This window comes from Lathamus discolor, chromosome 6 (genome assembly GCF_037157495.1).
Source record: "Lathamus discolor isolate bLatDis1 chromosome 6, bLatDis1.hap1, whole genome shotgun sequence".
NCBI classification, from domain to species: Eukaryota; Metazoa; Chordata; class Aves; order Psittaciformes; family Psittacidae; genus Lathamus; species Lathamus discolor.
This window is the reverse complement of record NC_088889.1, coordinates 38,389,243-38,407,942: the sequence shown is the minus strand read 5'-3', so window position 1 is coordinate 38,407,942 and position 18,700 is coordinate 38,389,243. Positions and strand designations below refer to the sequence as shown.

At 50.7% G+C, this 18,700-nt stretch overlaps 1 protein-coding gene across 1 annotated transcript in view; it reads right to left on the bottom strand.

Annotated features, from left to right (window-relative positions):
* Window positions 1-18,700, bottom strand: part of LTBP2 (latent transforming growth factor beta binding protein 2) — a 71,892-nt gene that overhangs the window by 40,003 nt on the left and 13,189 nt on the right. The window contains exon 3 of the mRNA XM_065686138.1: window positions 17,465-17,708. Coding sequence (XP_065542210.1) covers window positions 17,465-17,708 — 244 coding nt within the window. The remainder of the gene's footprint in view (window positions 1-17,464; window positions 17,709-18,700) is intronic.

The following is an 18,700-nucleotide window of genomic DNA, read 5'->3' as shown; positions in this document are numbered from 1 at the left end:
GCACAGGTCAATAATTTGGGAACTAAAGGAAAGGAGTATAGGAGTGAGGTCAAATCAATGGGGTTTATGCAGAACCACTCTTGTCAAAGGAGTCTATTTTCATAACTTGATAGAAATTACTTACATGCACACTGACAGCCTGAGAGCCCATGCTACTCAATAAAACACAATAAACAGGGCAGTACAATGTCAATCAGGCACATGTGAAATGAATAACAGTCTGGCTGTGTGACAGAACACAAGGCGCAGTTGTCACTGGGGAGGGAATTAGATGGGTTCCAGGATGAACAGTACGAGGCCTGGCAGGATTCAAGGATTTCATCTGGAAATAAATATTTTTATTTCGAAATAAACATACGATCGACATTGATAATGTGTGCTGCTGACACACAGATCTGCAATGTGGTGTATCGTGATGAGAACAGAGCAATCACACAGAGCAGCTTGGATCACTGTGGAGGGCAAATCCATCCAAGCAATATGAGGTTTTAATGAAGCCAAATGCAGAATTACACTTCTATGAAGAAGGAACGAACGCAGGCGGCAGCTGCAGATAGGAGACAATCCTGGAAAACAGCAATTATGAGAAGATTTCTGGGGTAATGATGAGCAAGCAAGTATTAACTGTCAGTTCAATGCCCTGACATCAGGGCCAGGAGCAGGGTGGTATTTTTGCCTCCCTACACATCCTCATCCCAGCAGGGTGTATGTATGCTAAAATATCCCATCTAGCTCTGATGTGAAGTATGTCACATCTTCTAAGGGATGTTGAAAACTAGAGAGGATATGGGAAAAAACATGACAAAATAATTGGAGGGGTGGTGAAATGCTTTTCTGTAAGAAACCTGAAGTACTCCATCTCTTCAATTTAGCGAAGAGAAGATGAAGAGGTGCTCTGATTACAGGGCACAGGTTTCTCCACGGGAACAAAATACCAGGTGTAAAGAGCCTTGTAAACTAACCAAGAAAAGCAAACTCTGAAACAACACCTGCAAAACAAAGCCACATGATTCCCTGCTACAAATCGTGCCCACACACAGCAGTAGAGCTGTTTTCCTTCTGCAATGTCACCCAAAGTCATTCCTCAAGTCCCCATACAATCGCTTCGGGAGAGGAAAATGTGCCACTGGGAGATATCACTGCAATAGTGCAAATGTAACTAAATAAAGATGCATAATCTGTGCTGTCCTGGAGGCGATTTTAGATATCTGTTGATCTATTGATTGTTTCTGGCTTTGGTCTGTATGAACCCAAGAACGAACGGTTTTATCGCAGAGACAGAAGTCCCTGGTGCAGATACTCATTACCTAATTGTTTCTAACATAGGAAAACCCTGAAAATGAGGGCTGAGCTGCTGTGAGGAGGCATGAACAAGAGTCCTGAGAAGAAGCTAAGCTGCCCAGGTAACCCATGCTGCTAGACAGACACCCAGCTTTGCAGGCTGAAGGTTCATATGCTGTCCGGAGCCTGGCTACAGGTCATTCAGGGATGCAGACACAGCAAGTGGGATTGGTCAAAGAACACAGATGGTTCACAAAATTACTGCCTGCTGATAAAAACCTTTGTTGTCTTGTTAAAATCAAGATGTAAACTAGGATGAGGAGAGCAAACAGCCTTGTCTTTCAATGACCAGCAAGAACTAAAAAGAATGATTGCAGAGAAGTGCATTTTACATCAGCCCTACCTTAGTCCCTATCAGCCTCTTTCAGAAGCTCTCCTGAGATTCTGCAGAGTACCACCTACTCCTGATGGCCATAGGAGCCAGGCATGACCTGCCCACACATTGCTGAGCTACTAACTCAGCCGTGCTGCCAGCGAAGGGGCTTCTGGTGCCTGTTACCTACAGCTTTTTTACCTGTTTTGCTACTCCTGGTTTTGTAAGTGACAAAGCAAAAGCTGTATGGAGCTGTACGGAGGCTAGGTAAGAGCTACCGAGACCTGGAAGCTCAGGCACATTTGTTCTCTGACGACAGACCCCAAGCATAGTCCTATGGGTGAATGTGGCTGGGGCTCAAAGCTTTTACTGCATATACAGAAGCCCCCAAGGAGAAGAACTAAGAGTTCCCTAGTCCAGCAATTTTCACTGTCCTAGTGCTGGTCACCTGAGGGCAACTTCAGCCCCAAGTTCCAAAGAGTTGCCGTGTAAAGGTGATCAGTGGCATAAGACAGAGAAATATCAGCTCCTGTGCTTGAAAATACCCACATCCTATCTATCCTTGAGGAAGGGAACACGCTACGTGCAAGTAACAGGGCCTGGCTGGGCACTAACAATTGCCTGCCTGAAGGAATTCCATGACTTGGCTTTAGGGACAATTCCTGTCATTCCCAGGATCATCAGATTTTGTAAAAAAAAAAAAAAAAAACCAGAAAAAAACAATGTATGAAGAACTTTAAATAAAGTAATTAGCATTTCAGTTACCAAAAAAATATATACCTAGAAAGGATTCTATGCACTTACTGCGAGGGGCAGTGCCAACTTCACAAAGGAAAAACGGCGGAGGAACATTACTCCATGGCATGCAACACTTGAGGAAGAGCCATCCTACTGGGATCCTGTTGGCAAAGCATCCCAGTGTGTGCCGCAGTGGGGGGAGGCAGATTTGCTTTGAATTAATTTGTTTATTTGGTTCTATTTGAGGCAGATGAGCTCTGGGATTTGTGGACTGAGTTGAGTAACACCATCCTACCCCAGGCCACAATGGCAAAAGCATCTTTCCATCTCAGTTTGCCAGCCCCAATCCATCCCCGAGTCACGCCAAGCAGCTGGCTCACGGTTAGGGAATACAAAACATAGCTTTTCCCTTCCAAGCCTTCAGCATTAGTCTCCGCTGGGCAGAGGGGGACTGGCTTGCTAGGGGTGTCTCAGAAGTTGAACCTGAGCTCACCACATCAGCACGGACCTGGCCAGAAGGCACTAGGAACCCCTAACCATTTGGTGGATCTTAATATGTTTGGCTGGAGCTTGCCCAGTTCCCAGGGATCTTCCTTGCCACAAGCTCTCTCACTGGTGTGGTTGTCCTAGGGGTAAGAGTGAGGATGGAAAATAGATGTGGTGGCTCCAAATGAGCAGACTGGAGAACTTTCTGTACCTCCACTGCTCAAAAAAGAGGCACTGAAGGGACAGAGGAGGTTGATACCTCAAGCACTACATTCCAGGAGAGCTGAAGTCCCAGGGCTTCACATTCACTCAGCCTTAGCGTCCCTCAGCACAGCATTACTCACTTCCACTCTTTCAGCCAGGCACATGGCAGCACAGATCTCTGCAAAGAGCCAGTGGTCTCTTCCTCTAAAGCAACCACGTGCCAAGCAGCTGGTTTCTCTGTTCGGCATCTGTCAGAGCTGCTGACAGCTTTCTCCATGTCAAGCACAGCCTGCGGGGCAAAACCAGCATGCAGACTCCTAGGACACCTCTGCTTCTGGGCTGTGCTGGGGCACTCACCTCTGCGGTGTCAGGCTAACAGCGGCAGCAGGCACAGGAAAAACAAAACACTGGTCAAGCAGGTGGAGGGAGCAGCATCCTCCTTCCAGGAGAATGGATGTATGTGCTCCTGTGGATCTGTACCAGACTGGTGCCTGAAAGGTCACTGGCTGAGAGACCTCCATCACCAGCACATGGAAAGTTTCACTCCGATACATATGACTTGCTAATCAGAATTAACGGATATTCGAGGTGAGACGGAGCTGTGCAGACAGACTGACCCGCATCTGCAACAGTAGATTACTAGCCAACAGTCTACCCAACAAGCACCTGTAGCTGCCCTCTTCTGAGGTGTGGGTCAAGGACCTGGACTCCTCATAAGCCCCCAAGGAGACATGCCAGGAGAACCGAGGGAGACCTGGTCCCTTACATTCTAGTGCTATACACCCCTGCAGGATCCAAATGACACCTGTATGACATCTAGCAAGGATATCCACACCTGCCACTGCACCTCTGCCTGTGTGTGCAAACGCGTTATTCTAAATTGGTTTGGTTACAGGTTGCACTCTGCTCTATATTTACTTTAGAGACAGGAGGCCAGAGGAGGTACAAAGGTGGTGTATTCCCTGGATACGACGGCTCTCCTGGCCAGTCCCAGCTGAACCTGCAAGGTGTCTGTTCCTTGCCCAGAGGAGGTGAGAGGTACCTCTTACCCTGCTGAGGGCAGCAGGCAACAGACGAAGCTGGCAGGCTCCCAGCAACCACGCAGACGAACGTGAGGACCTCTGCTTTCTGAATCAACCACGTGTTTTTTTTAAGCCTGCAATTTCAGGACTAGGTACACAGAATGACAGTAACCAAGTCTAAATCACAGAGGTCACATGTGATACACAGAACAGTACTGTTTTTCTAACCCACTGTATATAGAGAGCATTTTTTCAATTTCTGATCACTTTCTATGATCTATAGCTCTCCGGGTAAGCAAAAGCTCATGGAATCCAGGTGGGTACACAGCTGTGGCTTCTCTTAGTGACCTAAGGCCAGGTACCCTCCTTGTGGCTGGAGGCAAAGGTGGCAAACGCTTCAAAGCACTTCACTCCCTCAGCAGCAACACCTCAGTCTTTCCTGGATTTAGCTTCTATGAACCGCTCTTCATCCAACTGTTGACTTTGGCCAGATCACCAGTGAGCTGGGAAACGGCGTTTTTTGTGTTTGTGCGAAGGAAATGCAGAGCCAAGTGCCACAGGAGCATTTCTGGGTTTTCATCCAGCCTGCCTCACCCTCTCCCCAGCCAAAGCCTGACTGACCATAGCAGGGTGGATGGCACGAGGCACTGTGGAGGCAGTGAGTCCTGGACAGTGTGGTCAGCGGAGAGGGGTGCTAACCCTAGGTAAGCAAGGGCTGCTCAGATGAGGATTGCAGAGTAACTTTTGCAGCTGGAAACAAATCTGTGCCCCGCTGAGCATGAGGAAGAGATGAGAGAGACCACAGAGACCTAAGGAGTAATTCCTATGAGGTCAGTAACTGAGTGAGACAGCACTGGCCAAAAGGAAGCTGAAATGAGCGGCCCTCAGAAAAGAAACCATCTTCCCAGAGTTCAGACACCTCCATCCCAAGGCCCGAGCTCGACAAGCTCCATTTTTCCAAACGTAACCAGTGGGATGCCTGGGATGCAAGTGCTGCTTCCAGCCACCCGGAGAGGCAGCGGGGCTGGAAGCAGGGTCCCACGGAGGGGAGCTGCTGCAGCACGGGTAAGGCCACCCCAGCTCCTCCGCCCTCCGCCTGCGCACGCAGCTCCAAGGCGAGGGCTCAGCCAGGACAGGGGCTGAGTCATGCTCAGCCCTGATAACCAGCCAGGACAACAGGCGGGTTCTCCCCTGGTTTTTAAACACCGAACAATGCACTCGGTGTCTGTCTTGTCCGTCTGCCTGTCCCTTTGGCTAGGAGCCCTCCCCACTTGGGGCCACTGGGACCAAAACCAGTGATTCACTTCCCCCTCTGTAATGCTCGGCAGTTGCTGATTTTCCACTAAAGCATCACAGAAGAATGGGCAGCCTCAACACCAGAGTCTGTGTCTATGGGGGAGAGAGAAGCAGCCAGCCTTGGAAGCAGCAAATTGACCGCAGACCAGAAACTTCCCCTTTCTTGGATGCTGCGCAGGTTCCTCAGCAAGCAGACAGGATTCATGGCTCAGCCTGCGGGCCCCGGAGCACAAGAGAGGCAGAGCTTAGGCAGCACTCACGTTTATTATCAATTAGCTCACAAGCATGCTGACAAGGATGACAGCTCTGTTAGGACTCGGGAAGGAAGGGGGAAACCGCACCATACAAGGCACCTGACCTGAAGCCCACCCACAATATGCCCATAATTCCTGTCTCAGTTTATCATCCCCTTGAGCAGCAGACATAGGTCTGAAACCTGCCTGCTGCAGGCTTCTCACTGTCTCTCCTGTGGCTGCCTTTAGCCCTGGTACCCTCCATGCATGTCAGGGACACAAGAAAGTCCAAAGCCCTGCTCTCCAGAGTTTGGTGGAAGGCAAGGGAAGCTCTCCTGCCCAGAAGAAGGGGTCACCTACCTCTTCCAGGCAGGAGACCTTCCCATCTGAGGCGAGCAGGACCTGTGTACCATAAAGGCCACAGGAATGACCATTGGGTACCTTCATGCCCAGTTCACCTGCAGCCAGATCTCACGCCAAATGAGACACCAGACACCTGGACCATCACGGGGATGTCAAGGCGAGTGGCAACCCTACTGCTTACCATAACAGAGCTCATCTGCCAAGGTGTACCTTTGCACGTTCACCTCGCAGTGCCACAGGCACAGCTCACACAGTCAGGTCATGGGGCAAGCAGGAAGGGAGTCATGCAAATCCTTCCTTCACTGCAAGACCTGGGGAGCACCTGCAGGCAGAGGTGCCACTGCCAACACCCCTTGCCTTGGGCACAGAAAGCATAGCCAAAGCAGGGCTGCACAGACAGGACACAGCATGTCTGGCTCCCTGCCCCACACGTGCACTCAGTGCCGCTGGCACGTGCCCAGGAGCCATGTCAGCCCAGCACCACTGTTCCTTGCCACAGCTAGCACACGGCTTGTCACAGAGCCCACACGGCTCTCGGTTTGGGCTCTCTCCTATACCATCTTGCAGTGGTAACTTCTCCCTGCTCCACCTGACATACATGCCAGTGGCTGGCCAAGGTTTCCCTGGATCTATCACTACAAGCCGCAGCAACAGAAGTGCAAGTCTGTGGCACAGTAAAGTCACCAAGTGTCTGCCCCATGCCACCAAGCTCAGTCCCACCACCACCACCACCACCACCCTGCGATCTTTCTTCTGCTGGCCCCCAACGCAGTGCTGGTGCTGTAGGGACACCCGAGCTGGCTCCCAGCCTGCCATGTAGCGCATCAGAACAAAGAGGGAGAAGGAGATGGGCTGTGAACTCTATTTTTATCCACTCAGGAGTTGCCAGACACTGCATAAGTGACCCTCTCTAAGCACACAGACAGCTAACAGGTTCTTTTCAACCATTCTCTGGGGGTCTAATTTGCTTCTTAGCCAAAGTGGTGCTCACACATCTCCACACAGCTCTTTGCTGACATTAAATGCCCTTCATGCCACCCGCCACTCTGGGAGTGCTCTTCTTTGCTTTCATGTATTAGGGAGTGAGCAACTGACTCCCTGGAAGAAGTCCAGCTCTCCAAACATGGGAACAGCACCTGCCTGGCCCAGCAAAGCTGCAGAAACATGCCCTGTGCAAGGCCATGACACCGGGCTGTCCCCAGGAGCAGCAGATCATGCCCCTGGCTGGATCCATCAGACCTTAGTGCTGACCCATAAACTGTCCAGAACTGTGATTTCCAAATGGCAAGCATGATGAAGAGCTGTTTGCAATCCGCCTGTCTCCAGAGCCCAAATGCAGGCCAGTGCCTCCCAGGAAAATCAAAATGTAGCCTACAACCCCTCTGAGATTCCAGTGAAGCCAGCAGAGGAACCAAGCCAGGCTACTCAATTACAAATGCCACATCTGGGCCAAACTCTGCACACTCCATGGGCTAAAACAGGGATTTAGAGGGAGGCCAGGCGAGCTTCCACCCCCTGGCAGAACCACCCAGGCTGGTCCGTGTTGTGTGCAGTGAGTGGCAGGCGAGATGGGTGGCTGTGTGGCCCTCCTCTCCCCAGCACAGATGCATGCTCCTTCGGCCTGAAGCAGCGAGAACGCTGCTCCGGTTGGCTCCCCTGCCTGCTTGCAGGGGATGGTGTTCAGCAGCACAACCAGCAGTCACAGCACTGCTGGCAGACACAGCCGTACAGCTGCGCTCATGCCTTGGTGAGAAGAGACCCATTCAGATGTATCTTTACAGCTGCCATCACACGAAGGTCTCCATCAGTGCCACCACCTTACTGCAGATCTTAACCCACAGCCACAGTTTTTACCCTGTTACAAAACCAGGTGTAGGATGCTGGCACAGCTGGAGAGCTGGGATGTCCATTGTGCAATGTAACCATCCCACAGAGTCTTCAGCCACCAACCCCAGGCATGGCAATGCCTCTGCTGCCCCTCTCCCCTTCCCTGTGCTCCGCAGCACAGTGAGCAGCAGGACCCTGCCTGGCAGGGGAAGGACCTGTATTTAGGGCAAAGGCAGAGATGAGGACAGCACATCAACCTGCCCTTGTGCCCACAGGCACACCCAGCTCCCCAGCCCAAAGAGCCCTGTGTCTCCACAAGACACAGCTGTGAGCTGAGGACCCGGTCCCTGTCTAATGAAACCTGCTGCAGAGGCATCAGCCAGTGAAAACCTCCCTGCCAGCTGTGGGGAGGTCACTCGTCTGCCCTGTACAGCGGGGAGAAAACAAGCACTCTTGAGTTTCATCCCCATCTTGTTGACTAGAAACACCCCCTCCACCAGGCTGCCAGCTTCAAAGCCCTGAAAAAACACTTTAGCCTATTCATCCTCACACCCACATGCACCCTGGGGAGTGAGGGGAGCCAGCTGTCTGCCCCCCGCTTTACATGGGACACAGAGAGGGCAGGCAAGCCTCTCATCCCGGGCGTGTGAATGAGGTGAAGAGCTTGCGGCTGCAGACACAGAGGGCAGGAGAACAACAGGGTGGAGAGGAGATGTGTGTAGTCCTCTCATCTGGAGAAGGGGAGGCCTTTCATCTACAGCAGGAGGTGCTGGGAGGTCTCCCACTCACCCTGGGAACACTGTGGATCTAAGACATATCTTAAGCTAAAAGAATTGTTGAACACCCAGCAGGACTTGGCCTTTGGATCTATTGGCTTGATGTAGCTAGGTCACATCTCTCCATCTCCAGCCACATGCAGGATTCCCTCACCAGCACTCAAGCCACGAGAGCTGTGTTGGGATGCGACATTTTTCTTCCCACTCTCGAAGTCTCAGCCCTGCTGGGGATCAATGAGCATCCCTGTGATTTCTACGCTCTACTGTTCTGCACTGCCTCCATCCCTCCAGTTGCTCACTAGCCAGAAGACTAGAGCCTGGGTAAGGACCAGGAGTGCTCCTGGCCACACATGCATGATGCTTGATAGCAAAGCCAGTGCTCCAGGAGTACCATGACCATGAATCTGCTCTCGCACCTCTCCCACGTGACCTCCAATATCCACACCGAGGATCAGCAACGGAGGAAGCAGGTTTCATGGCATCCCCATGGGAAGGGGTCTGGAGCAGGCAGAAAGGCTGGGCCTGGCTTGGCAGCTCCTGGGCCCCAGCTCCTCAGCAGTGCAGCTCCAAAGCAATGGAGAAGGCAGAGCTCCAGTGTCATTATCAACCTGTCATTAAACCCCTGGAAGAGTTTGGCACTTCACTGTTGTAGAAAGCCTCGTAGCTGAAAAATTAGCATGGCCACCCTGCCAAGGCTACAGGCAACCTAATACACCCTGTCTGCCCCCTCCAGATAGCCTCAGCCTCCAAGTATGCTTCAAGGCCAGCGTTTGGCTCAGTTTTGCAGATGTGGGTCTGTTAACCATTCCCCTCAGCTCCCTCCCTCCCTCTTTTTGTAGTTCTCAGAATTCCTTCCAATTTGTCAAGATCTTTTCTGGCAATAAAGAATACCTTGACTCAGTGCAGGACCCTAGGGTGCAGAGGAAAAAGAACCCATGAGACTCAGAGGTCTTTTGCCTCGAAGGTCCTAATGCAGCCGCGCCGCATTTCTCTCTGGTGCCTAATTTGTTGTTCATTCCTACTTTGCAAAATCTCAGCCTCTCCTTCTTCCAGATTTCTTCCTCCCATGGAGGACTGTTTCCCTTCAGCTGTAACAGATAATATTTTCCCAGCCTGAACCTCTTCTTAATTCCTGCCTATATGTTTAATTTCTGCTTGTCCCTGAAGAGAGTCTCCACTCAAGTGAGACAAAAATGAGGTGGTGCGGAGAGCTGGGTACCAATCCCATCCAGCACCAAGGACTCAGGGCAGCATTTCTCAGGATGCTTCTGAAGAAAGGAGAGGAAAAAAAGCATCTCTTATATGGGGACTTCTGCGTCTCCATTTCAATCGCTTCAAATCAGCTTCAATTCACCCCTTTTGTCTTGCCAGCACTTGGTGATTTATGGGAAACACTCGAAACCAAAGAGAACAGCTTTGATTTTGTTCTAGTACCAGCTTAAGCCAAATAAGGCAGCACACAGTCAGGTGTGAGAAACCACAGCATTATCCACACGCACAAGGGAGCTGAAAGCAGGCTGGATGACAATCCTAATGCAGGCATGCGGGAAAACCTCTCCAGCGTTTGATCATGAGGCCTTAGCACTCTTCTAACATCATTCTTTTTTACACAACTGCTTTATAAATTGTATTGTCATAAATGTCTCAAATGATATATGTATAGTATATAAAATAGGCTATAAACTGGATTTTCTGTACTACCTAACCTACCACATGTACAATGCATTCGCCCTGCACCCTGCTCTCTTGCAGGTAGTATCAGACTACACCAACAGTAGCATTTTTCTTTCAGTTAGAAGGGATAGTGCATTTGAAAGTTTTCTCCCAGATACTAGGGGCTGAATTGAGCTATAGGAATGGCTCCCAAGGAGGTGCAGAAGAACCAAGCCTAATGTAAAGACCATATTTGGAATTTAAAAGGAGCCTGAAAAGCCAGCTATCCTCTTGCTGCTCTGAAGTGTACGCAACCCCCTAGAAAGTAAATACATAAAACACATAAACCAGAATGGTGCTGACAGCTTTAAAACACTAGAAAGTAGAACAACTGTATCCGGTGCCAGGCTAGAGAAGGTCTATCATGTAATTTAAAAATAGAAGTATTTTATATAAGAAAAATGACATTTACGCTCCTCTTGGGTAGCTTGAGTTTTTCCTTTAGGCTTCCCAGCCAGCTTGCCAAGGGCTTTCAACTGTGTCAAAGCAGGAGAGGGGCTGGGATCTGGAGCTTATGGAGATCTCGTTGCCCTGAGTGGAATCTCTTCTCACATATTCTCATATGGCCTGGCACTAGATTTTTAGTTTCAACTTTTTAACAAGGGCTCACATATCTACTGAAAGCTGGCTCTGGATCAAGGAATGCAAATGCTTGGCCACCTTGTGAAAACTATACTGCCAAAGGGAAGCACCTTAGAATGCTGCAATTAGGGCTTATCTGCACTGGGGAAATGTGTCATTCAGGTAACAAGCATAAAGACCCTGCAGTGGCAGAGGCAAGGCTGGCACCAGCAGTTTACCCCAGGAATTTAACATCACACGCTATGGATTTTCTGTGCTGGTTCTATCCCAAACACAGTAGGAAACCTGACACAGTCTATGCCATGGGAACGCACTTAGGCTGGGGGGTGCTTCTCAGCCAGGCTCAGCTTTTATTTCCTCGGCTATTTGGGTAGTAAAGTGAGCAACAGTTTTAAGTGAGCAGAAGAACTGGAGGTGTGTTCAGTAGGTATGTGGCTAGTATAGACCCCCTCCTAGTACTATACGCACCCTGGACAAATAGTCCTGGACACTCAGCAGTGACCCAAGTAAGGCAGTAAAAATCTCCCCCTTCTCTCATGAATACGGAAAAGTTCAAAGCTGGCAAGACAGGAGGCTCCAGATCCTGCTTTATCAATTAGGGCAAATCCATCTGTTTGGAGCAGCATGTTTAAAAATCAAGTGATCTCGCAATGAACTTTGATTTCACCTACTAGTCCTCAGCGACCAGCTGATCAAGGTGATTCTGCCAAGACACAGTGCTCAATGTCATGTTTTTGGTGGCCACCTCAGGGTGGAGACCTTTAGGTTCACTCATGGGCTCCACTCTTCTCTGCAAAGGACCGTGCTAGCCATCTGTCTGCCGCCAGAACGGCCGCTGGCTTCAGACCATATTCAAAAGGGGGGAAATACACTTTCTTCATCTAACAACCTCTGCCACACACCCAAGATCCTACCTTCTGCTTGCTCCCTGCTGTTCTCATCCTTCACTTCCAGGAGAGAGAATAGACATTTTGGCAGAGCCTGCCTGCTGGCATGTGGTTCCTAGAGTCTCCAGGCCAGGAGCTCTTGCCACAACTCCTCAAGGGCTGTATATAGCCCTTCCTCTCATCAGGAAGGGAGGTCTCTTCTAGGGCGCTGAAGAGGAGTCTCTGAGATCAGGAGTCAATGGGGCAGGCATGTCGCAACTCAGCCTCTTCCTCTTCCATCCTGAAAACACCAGGCAACTCCCAGCAACTGCCTTGCCTAAACAGCCCTCTCAGAGGAAGCTGCCTGCCCTCAAGAGCTTAGCTGCATTAAGCTGTCTGCAGTGTCTCAGCACCTTATACCACAGCCATGTCCTTTTCCCTTGCCTGGGTTACCAGGAAAATCCTTTGCAGGTCCCAGTCACTGCTTCTTTTCTGTGAAGAAGAAGGATGCCTTGCTTCCCAGGACACAAATCCCATCTGGGCAGCACAGCTCCCTTGTCTCCATGGCAGTTACAGATGTATGTGTGGCACTCCTGCTCTTGTGGCTCTTGTCCGGTGGCAGTGGCAGGACCCTCCTCTCACGCTGCCTGGAATCAGAGGCAGTGGCTGTCTGTCCCGATGGTGAGGAGCAGGGGCACAAACCTTTTCCACTCCCTGCTAAATAAACAGGAATTCTGCTGATACTCCAGCCTTAGGAAAACAAAGCTGTTTCCATTTAGCTTGGCTTCTGGACCGAGGTGCAGCTCCACCCGCACAATCATCGTCGGGGCTTTGCTTCTCCGGGCAGAGATTCAGGCTGAGATCAAGAGGAGGGAGGATTTGCAGCTAGTCCATGCCGGAAGGGCCTCTAACACCCCCAGGATTTTACTCTCCAGAGCACTCCCTGTCCCAAACAGCACAGTGCAGGGGCCTTTGGCTTCTGCAGCAGCTAACAAGTCCCCACAGGCTCCTTCAGACACCCAGCTCTAAACCTCCGCTGAACCATGGCCTGCTGAAGGAACTTGGGAAGTGGTACTCATTAGCCTGTATTTCAAGGGATAAGTCTGAGCATCATCAGCTCTGCTATCATCAAAGTAAACCCAGAGATACCCTTCTCCAAGCCATGTCTTGCCCTGGGCAATGCTGACCTCAGGTAAGGCTGGGTATGCCGCCTTCTTCAGTCTCAGGAAGAGACAGTGAGCACCATAAGGGCAAGGCAAGGATGCAGCGACTCTTCCCCAGTAGCTCTCCAGAGGCACTAATGGCTATGTGTAACACTGCAGCACTGACACCTGTGCTCAGCACAGCTGTTGTACGCTCTGGCTGGGCAACGCTCTGGCTGATGCCCACATCCACATCCTCCAGGGACTGCCAGCATGCCCAGAAATGGATCTATGACAGCCACACTGCAGATGCCCACATACCCATTTTCTAACCTCCACACCTGCCAGGTTCAAAAACCTCTCAATCTCAACTGGTACACCTGTTGTGTATGACAAGTACAACCCTACTGTCAAAGTGCTGCTACTCCTCACCAAGGCTGAGGGCAGAAGACTGACAGTCACTTATCTTCTGCTGTCAGTCACACTTCCTGGGCTCTCCCAGCAGAGAAGCCACAGAAGGTATCATGGCTTCTGCTTCCAGGTATAAGTGAGCTGTGGAGAGCCTGAGTGTATGTAGCAGAAACAGGGCCATGGAGACAGGCACTGCTTAATCATGGTTTTCACCAAGGCTTTATAGGCTCCTCCAGACACCGAAAGACTTCCTACCTGTAGATCAAGCTACTCTCCATAGTGAAGAGGGAGTCATTATAAGCAGCAAGTTGTACTAGCTGCGAAAGAGAAAACATATTAAAGCAGACCTACCACTCAGGCAAATGGGGAGTATTTTGGTCCAGGAAGTTCCTGAATAACCCAGGAGGCTGCTCTCCTGACTCTTTCTGAAGACAAACTTCAGGACACACTGAACCAAAACCAACCCCATCTCTACTTAAGAGAGCAGGTCTCTGAGGAGGATTCATGGGTTTTGTTTCATTTTCATACAGCTGTTCTACTGCATTACAGCTTCTGATTGCTAGCTCCATACAAACACAAATAAAGCCAATATACACATAAATAAGCAAAACAAGAAAGCAAAGGTACCCATGTGAGGATTCATCTCCTGCCTTGGTGCAACAAGATGAAGCTGAGAGGTCTATAAGCTCCCACTCTTGTTCAATTACTCCTTGTCAGCAATGTGAACGTGCAAGGAAGCTGGGGACTGGTTGCTCATCCTGGGTCTCACAGTCTTTTGGAACCACCAGTGTCGTCCATCCACCAAGACACCCAAGAGCTTCTTTTGCCTCTTCCTTATCAACAAATGATAGAAGCAAGCCAGCTGCTGTGGGATCATGCTGAACTGACTAGAAAAAGTCAGTGTCCCATCAGAACAACCCATCCTTATACAGGAGACCAAGGACTGGAAAACAGAAGCTGTTCCCTTCAGACTCGACACTGAACTTCACTCCAGTGAAGGTGACCCTGAGTTTGCAGTGCCCAAGAATCTATCCTCATACAAGCATGTATGAGTAAGATCTACCTAGCTCTGGGAAGGCCAATATGCTTCTTGCTTTTGCTGCTACAGTTCAACAGTTTGGAGAAAGCCTGATGCAGAAGCATAGAAAGTACTTTAGTGGTGGCACAGAAATAGATGATGTTAGACAGATGATAGGCCAGGCTGGACAGGCCCTTGAATGACACGGTCTAGTGGGAGGTAACCCTGCTCATGGCAGGGGGTTGGAACTAGATGGTCTTAATGTCCTTTCCAACCCAAACTATTCTATTACCTATGGTTGCATGTTGTAACTGCAAGAAGCAGGGTCCAAGTTCAGACAAGTCTAAGAGCATGTTTTCATGAGACAAATGACCAATCTAATATGTGGCTTCCTGCAGAAGGGCAGTCTGCCCATCTCCTCCCCTCCACTGCTGGCCTTGCAATTCTGCCAAATTCTCCTGGTCCCCATGATTTTTCAGTGAGCCAATTTAGCCCAATGGAGTGGCAGAAAATTATCCTTAATTTTGCTGTGTGAACTGAGACAACTCACCCAAGGGCCAGATGAGGACTAATGCCAGTGCACGGGAAGGAGTGGGAGGGCATGGCTAGGTGCACTAACAGCAAGAATGCACTTTGGCTGCAGATGCTCACTCTTACAGGCTCCACAGCTAACCCAGAAGTTGGCAGGCTGAAGGGACCACTTCGAAATATTTGAGAAGAGCCCATTTAACAGCAGCAAGACTTTTAGGTCATGCTAGTTGCACGCAGTATGTTATATGGGCCACAGACAAAACCAGAGCAACTGAATTGTATGGGAAAAATACCCAGGGGCTGCAGCGAGGCATTTCAATGCTGATCAGTGCCAGGGCACAGGTAGCCCCATACCAGCCTGCAAAGCAAGGCTGCTACACAATGCCCAGGCAGGAAAGGCAGCAGCTTGAGGCACAGTACCCAAAGGGGCAGTGAGAAATCCCTCTTGGAGACATGCACAGCAGCCTCCACAAACCCTTGAGGATGGGTCGAGAAAGTAGCAAGCAGTGGACGTGTCCCAGGGTCCTACCTGAGGCCATCGCAAAGGGTGGACGTCAAATGCCCTCGCTGAAGTGTGGGATAAGGCAATGTTCTACGGCTTCCATGGGGAGGGAAGGAGGAAAGGCACGGCACAGTCCTTAATGGAGTCCTATTTCCCTGGGACAGCGCCAGAGGATTTAAGGTACCGCAGGCAGCTGGGCATTCAGCAATCCCAGCTCAGTGACTGCTAGACACTGCGTCTGACTGTGCGGACAGGAATGTTCTGCCAGTGCACAGCCCGCTGTCCTCTGTGCAGAGCCTGAGGTCATGTTCCTTACTGGGAAAGCCTTCAACAGATGCTCTATCTCCAAGGGCACTGCTCTCCGCCCCCTGCAGCCCCTCCACACACCGTGGCACACAGGGGTAGGAGGAGGTCACCACTGTAGGTAAACTCGTCAGCAATGGCCGGGATTGCAGGCATGTGCTAGGGCTGCGTGCTTGCTCGGGCACCAAGCCCCTCTCAGGGCAGTGATGACAGGGGCCTGGCCATCTCTCCCCGCCAGCATCACCTCTGCCTTGACTGAATCTGGTTCCCATCAGATTATCTTTCATTTGGGCACTGAGATATGCCAGTTTCACTGAACTACCTCGTGTCAGTCAATTCCCCATCAGTCATTTGAGCCCCTCCAAAATTGTAGATGGCTGAAAGTAAGTGTCTAGAAATGTCTCCAGCCCATGAATTGCCTCTGCTTCAGAAGAGACAGAAGGGCAACAGCTACTTTAGGCGCAATAGGCATGTTAAAATCAACTTCAGGAACAGAGGAAAACAAAGGCCAAAATGTTCTCTCCTCAGGCAGCTCTAAGTGGCACTGACAGAGAAAGTCAAAACAGCTCAGAACAGAGAAGGAAGAACGGAGGTTACCTCCTGGTTAGGCACCTGGAATTTGCTGTAATGTTTTCTTGACTATGGCTGAGGGATTTCTGCTGGAAGCCACATGTAAGTTCTCTGCTGTGGTGGCTACCAACAAAACCAGTCATTCTGGCCCGGCAACTGAGCAAGCAGCAGCAAGAAAGACATGGGCCTTTAGCGGTGGTGCATCCTAACACTTTGCTCCCATAGCCATGGACCCTAGCGGAACAGCAGAGATGATTTAGAAAAAACCCCACCCACCCAACCAACCGAAACAAAGCCAAAACCAAACATCATGTGTGGGTTGTTGTATAGCAGCAGGCACCATTCCCACCTCTCCACCTCCACTGAGCTGTCAGCAAAGCAGCAGTGCTTGGCAGTGCTTGCACGGAAAGGCACCTTTCCCACCTTTACTGCCTTCCTCAGCAGAACACCCACAGCTCCAGCAGGACTCCACAAAACCCAAAGCATGGAGGAGTTGCAGCTTGGGTACAAGAGCACCTCAGCACTGATCTGAGGCAGGTGGGCTGAAACCATAAGCTCTTCCTCACCCAAATGACCAGACGATGTCACCACTGTCATCCTGAGCTTAACACACACCTCGGACCTCCTGCATGGGCCTCTGCAACCTCCATCAACTGCATCTTTGTTTTTGTACCCAATAAACAGGCATCTGCCAAGGTGGCACTGAAATATGGCACAGAAATACGGAATGAATGGCTCAATAACAGCTAGAGTCTGCCAGGAGATATCTCTGAGTTTCACTTTGTTCATACCAGTACTTATAGCACAGATTAACAGCACCTCAGATCTATGTACCCTTCTGCAGGTACTCTAAACACATCCTCTTGGGAAAGAGATTTAACCCGCACTCGTTCATCCACCCTGCTGCTACCAAACGGAGGCTCTTCACCAACTGGACATGGGAAAGTTGCTGAACTTCACAGTACTCTTTCCACATGGGACCATTATGAGCCTGTCCCATTTCTGCATGTGCCTGGGGACCATAACACAGTGCTGGGGACAAACCAAGTCCCTTGGATGGACATTAAGACCCAATGCCCTTACATCAGCTCCCACAGGCTAGGAAGGAGCCTCCCCCAGGAGCCAAAGTGCCTGGTCTCACAAAGCAGAGGCTGTGGCCTGACGGATCATGGCGCTATCTGCTGTGGGCTTGGAGGAGCATCCTGCCAGGAACTGGGTTTAACTTACACAGTCGGGACGTGCCGTGGGACGGGTGCCTGAGCCCCTTGCAGGGATGTATCCCTCCCTGCCGTGCTGGTCCTCCTCCGCAGGGAGCTCACGGGGGGCTGGAAGGCGGCAGCGGCACCAGGTGGGTGGTACTCCTGCTCGGGAACAACTTCTTCACACCGGGAGCCCTGGAAGCCCGAGCGACAGGTACAGACCTGGGGCCGGCTGCAGGAGCCTTTGTTCTGGCACGGCGGGTCACAGACAGCTGAGGAGACACAGAAAGGCAGTTAGTGGTCATGGGGCTCAGCCCCATGGTGGTGGCACCCATCTGGGGCAGCACAAGGGTGGTTCCATCTCTTCTCTGAAGGCAGGTGACCTTCAAAGGCACGGTCTTACTGCTGCCATGGGTCCCTAACACAAGGTCACCTCCATCAGAGACTTGCTTCTGCTCCCACTTCTCTTCACTGGCCTCTGCAGAGCTCTTCTCCAGCAATACTCATTTCAGAAAGCTCAGGAATAAGTAGCATGGTCTGTAGAGCACGTATGGCCTATCCCTGGCCATAACACTCTGGGCAAGGACAGGACATCAATCCCAAAGTAAGGGATTGAGTGTTACCTTTTTGGGGGTTACCTCTGTTTCGGGATCTGATTTGCATGATCCTCCTCCCCTCCGTGGCCTGTCCCCTCTGAGAACTTTCCTGCTCTCCCACCACAGCTGATTTTGGAGTCACTGCACTCAAATTCCTCCACAGCTATGGGGACTTACAGTTCATTAACTTCTTGCCCAAATCACACTCTGAGCCTGTGTGTGTTCCTAATTACAGCACATCAGCTTCAGTTTGCACCCCGGGAGGAAAGTGCTATTAATTATGTGCTGGACCCTAACACTTCTCAAGTCAACAAATGCCAATCCTGTTTATAGCCCAGACGGCAAGAGCCAGGAGACCACAGCCTGCTCAGGTAGGACCAGGCTCGCTGCTCTGAGCAACACTGTAAAACAGTGTCATCCTTCAAAGAAGGAAAGGGCCGGCTGGTCAAAGAGTAATGAAACCTTGTCTGAGAACACAAGGTGGACATTAAACTCCAGCTGCGTGGGAGCCCTGTGGATGGGTTGAAACACGCATCCACTGCTTCTGCTGAGGATCCCTTCCTCAGGACAGCCCCAGGAGGCTGCAGGAGCATCCAACATCCCACCATCTTCGCATGTGGCTGCTAGGCTTTCCTAGCACATTCCTCCCTCTCTGGCTGCGCTCTCCA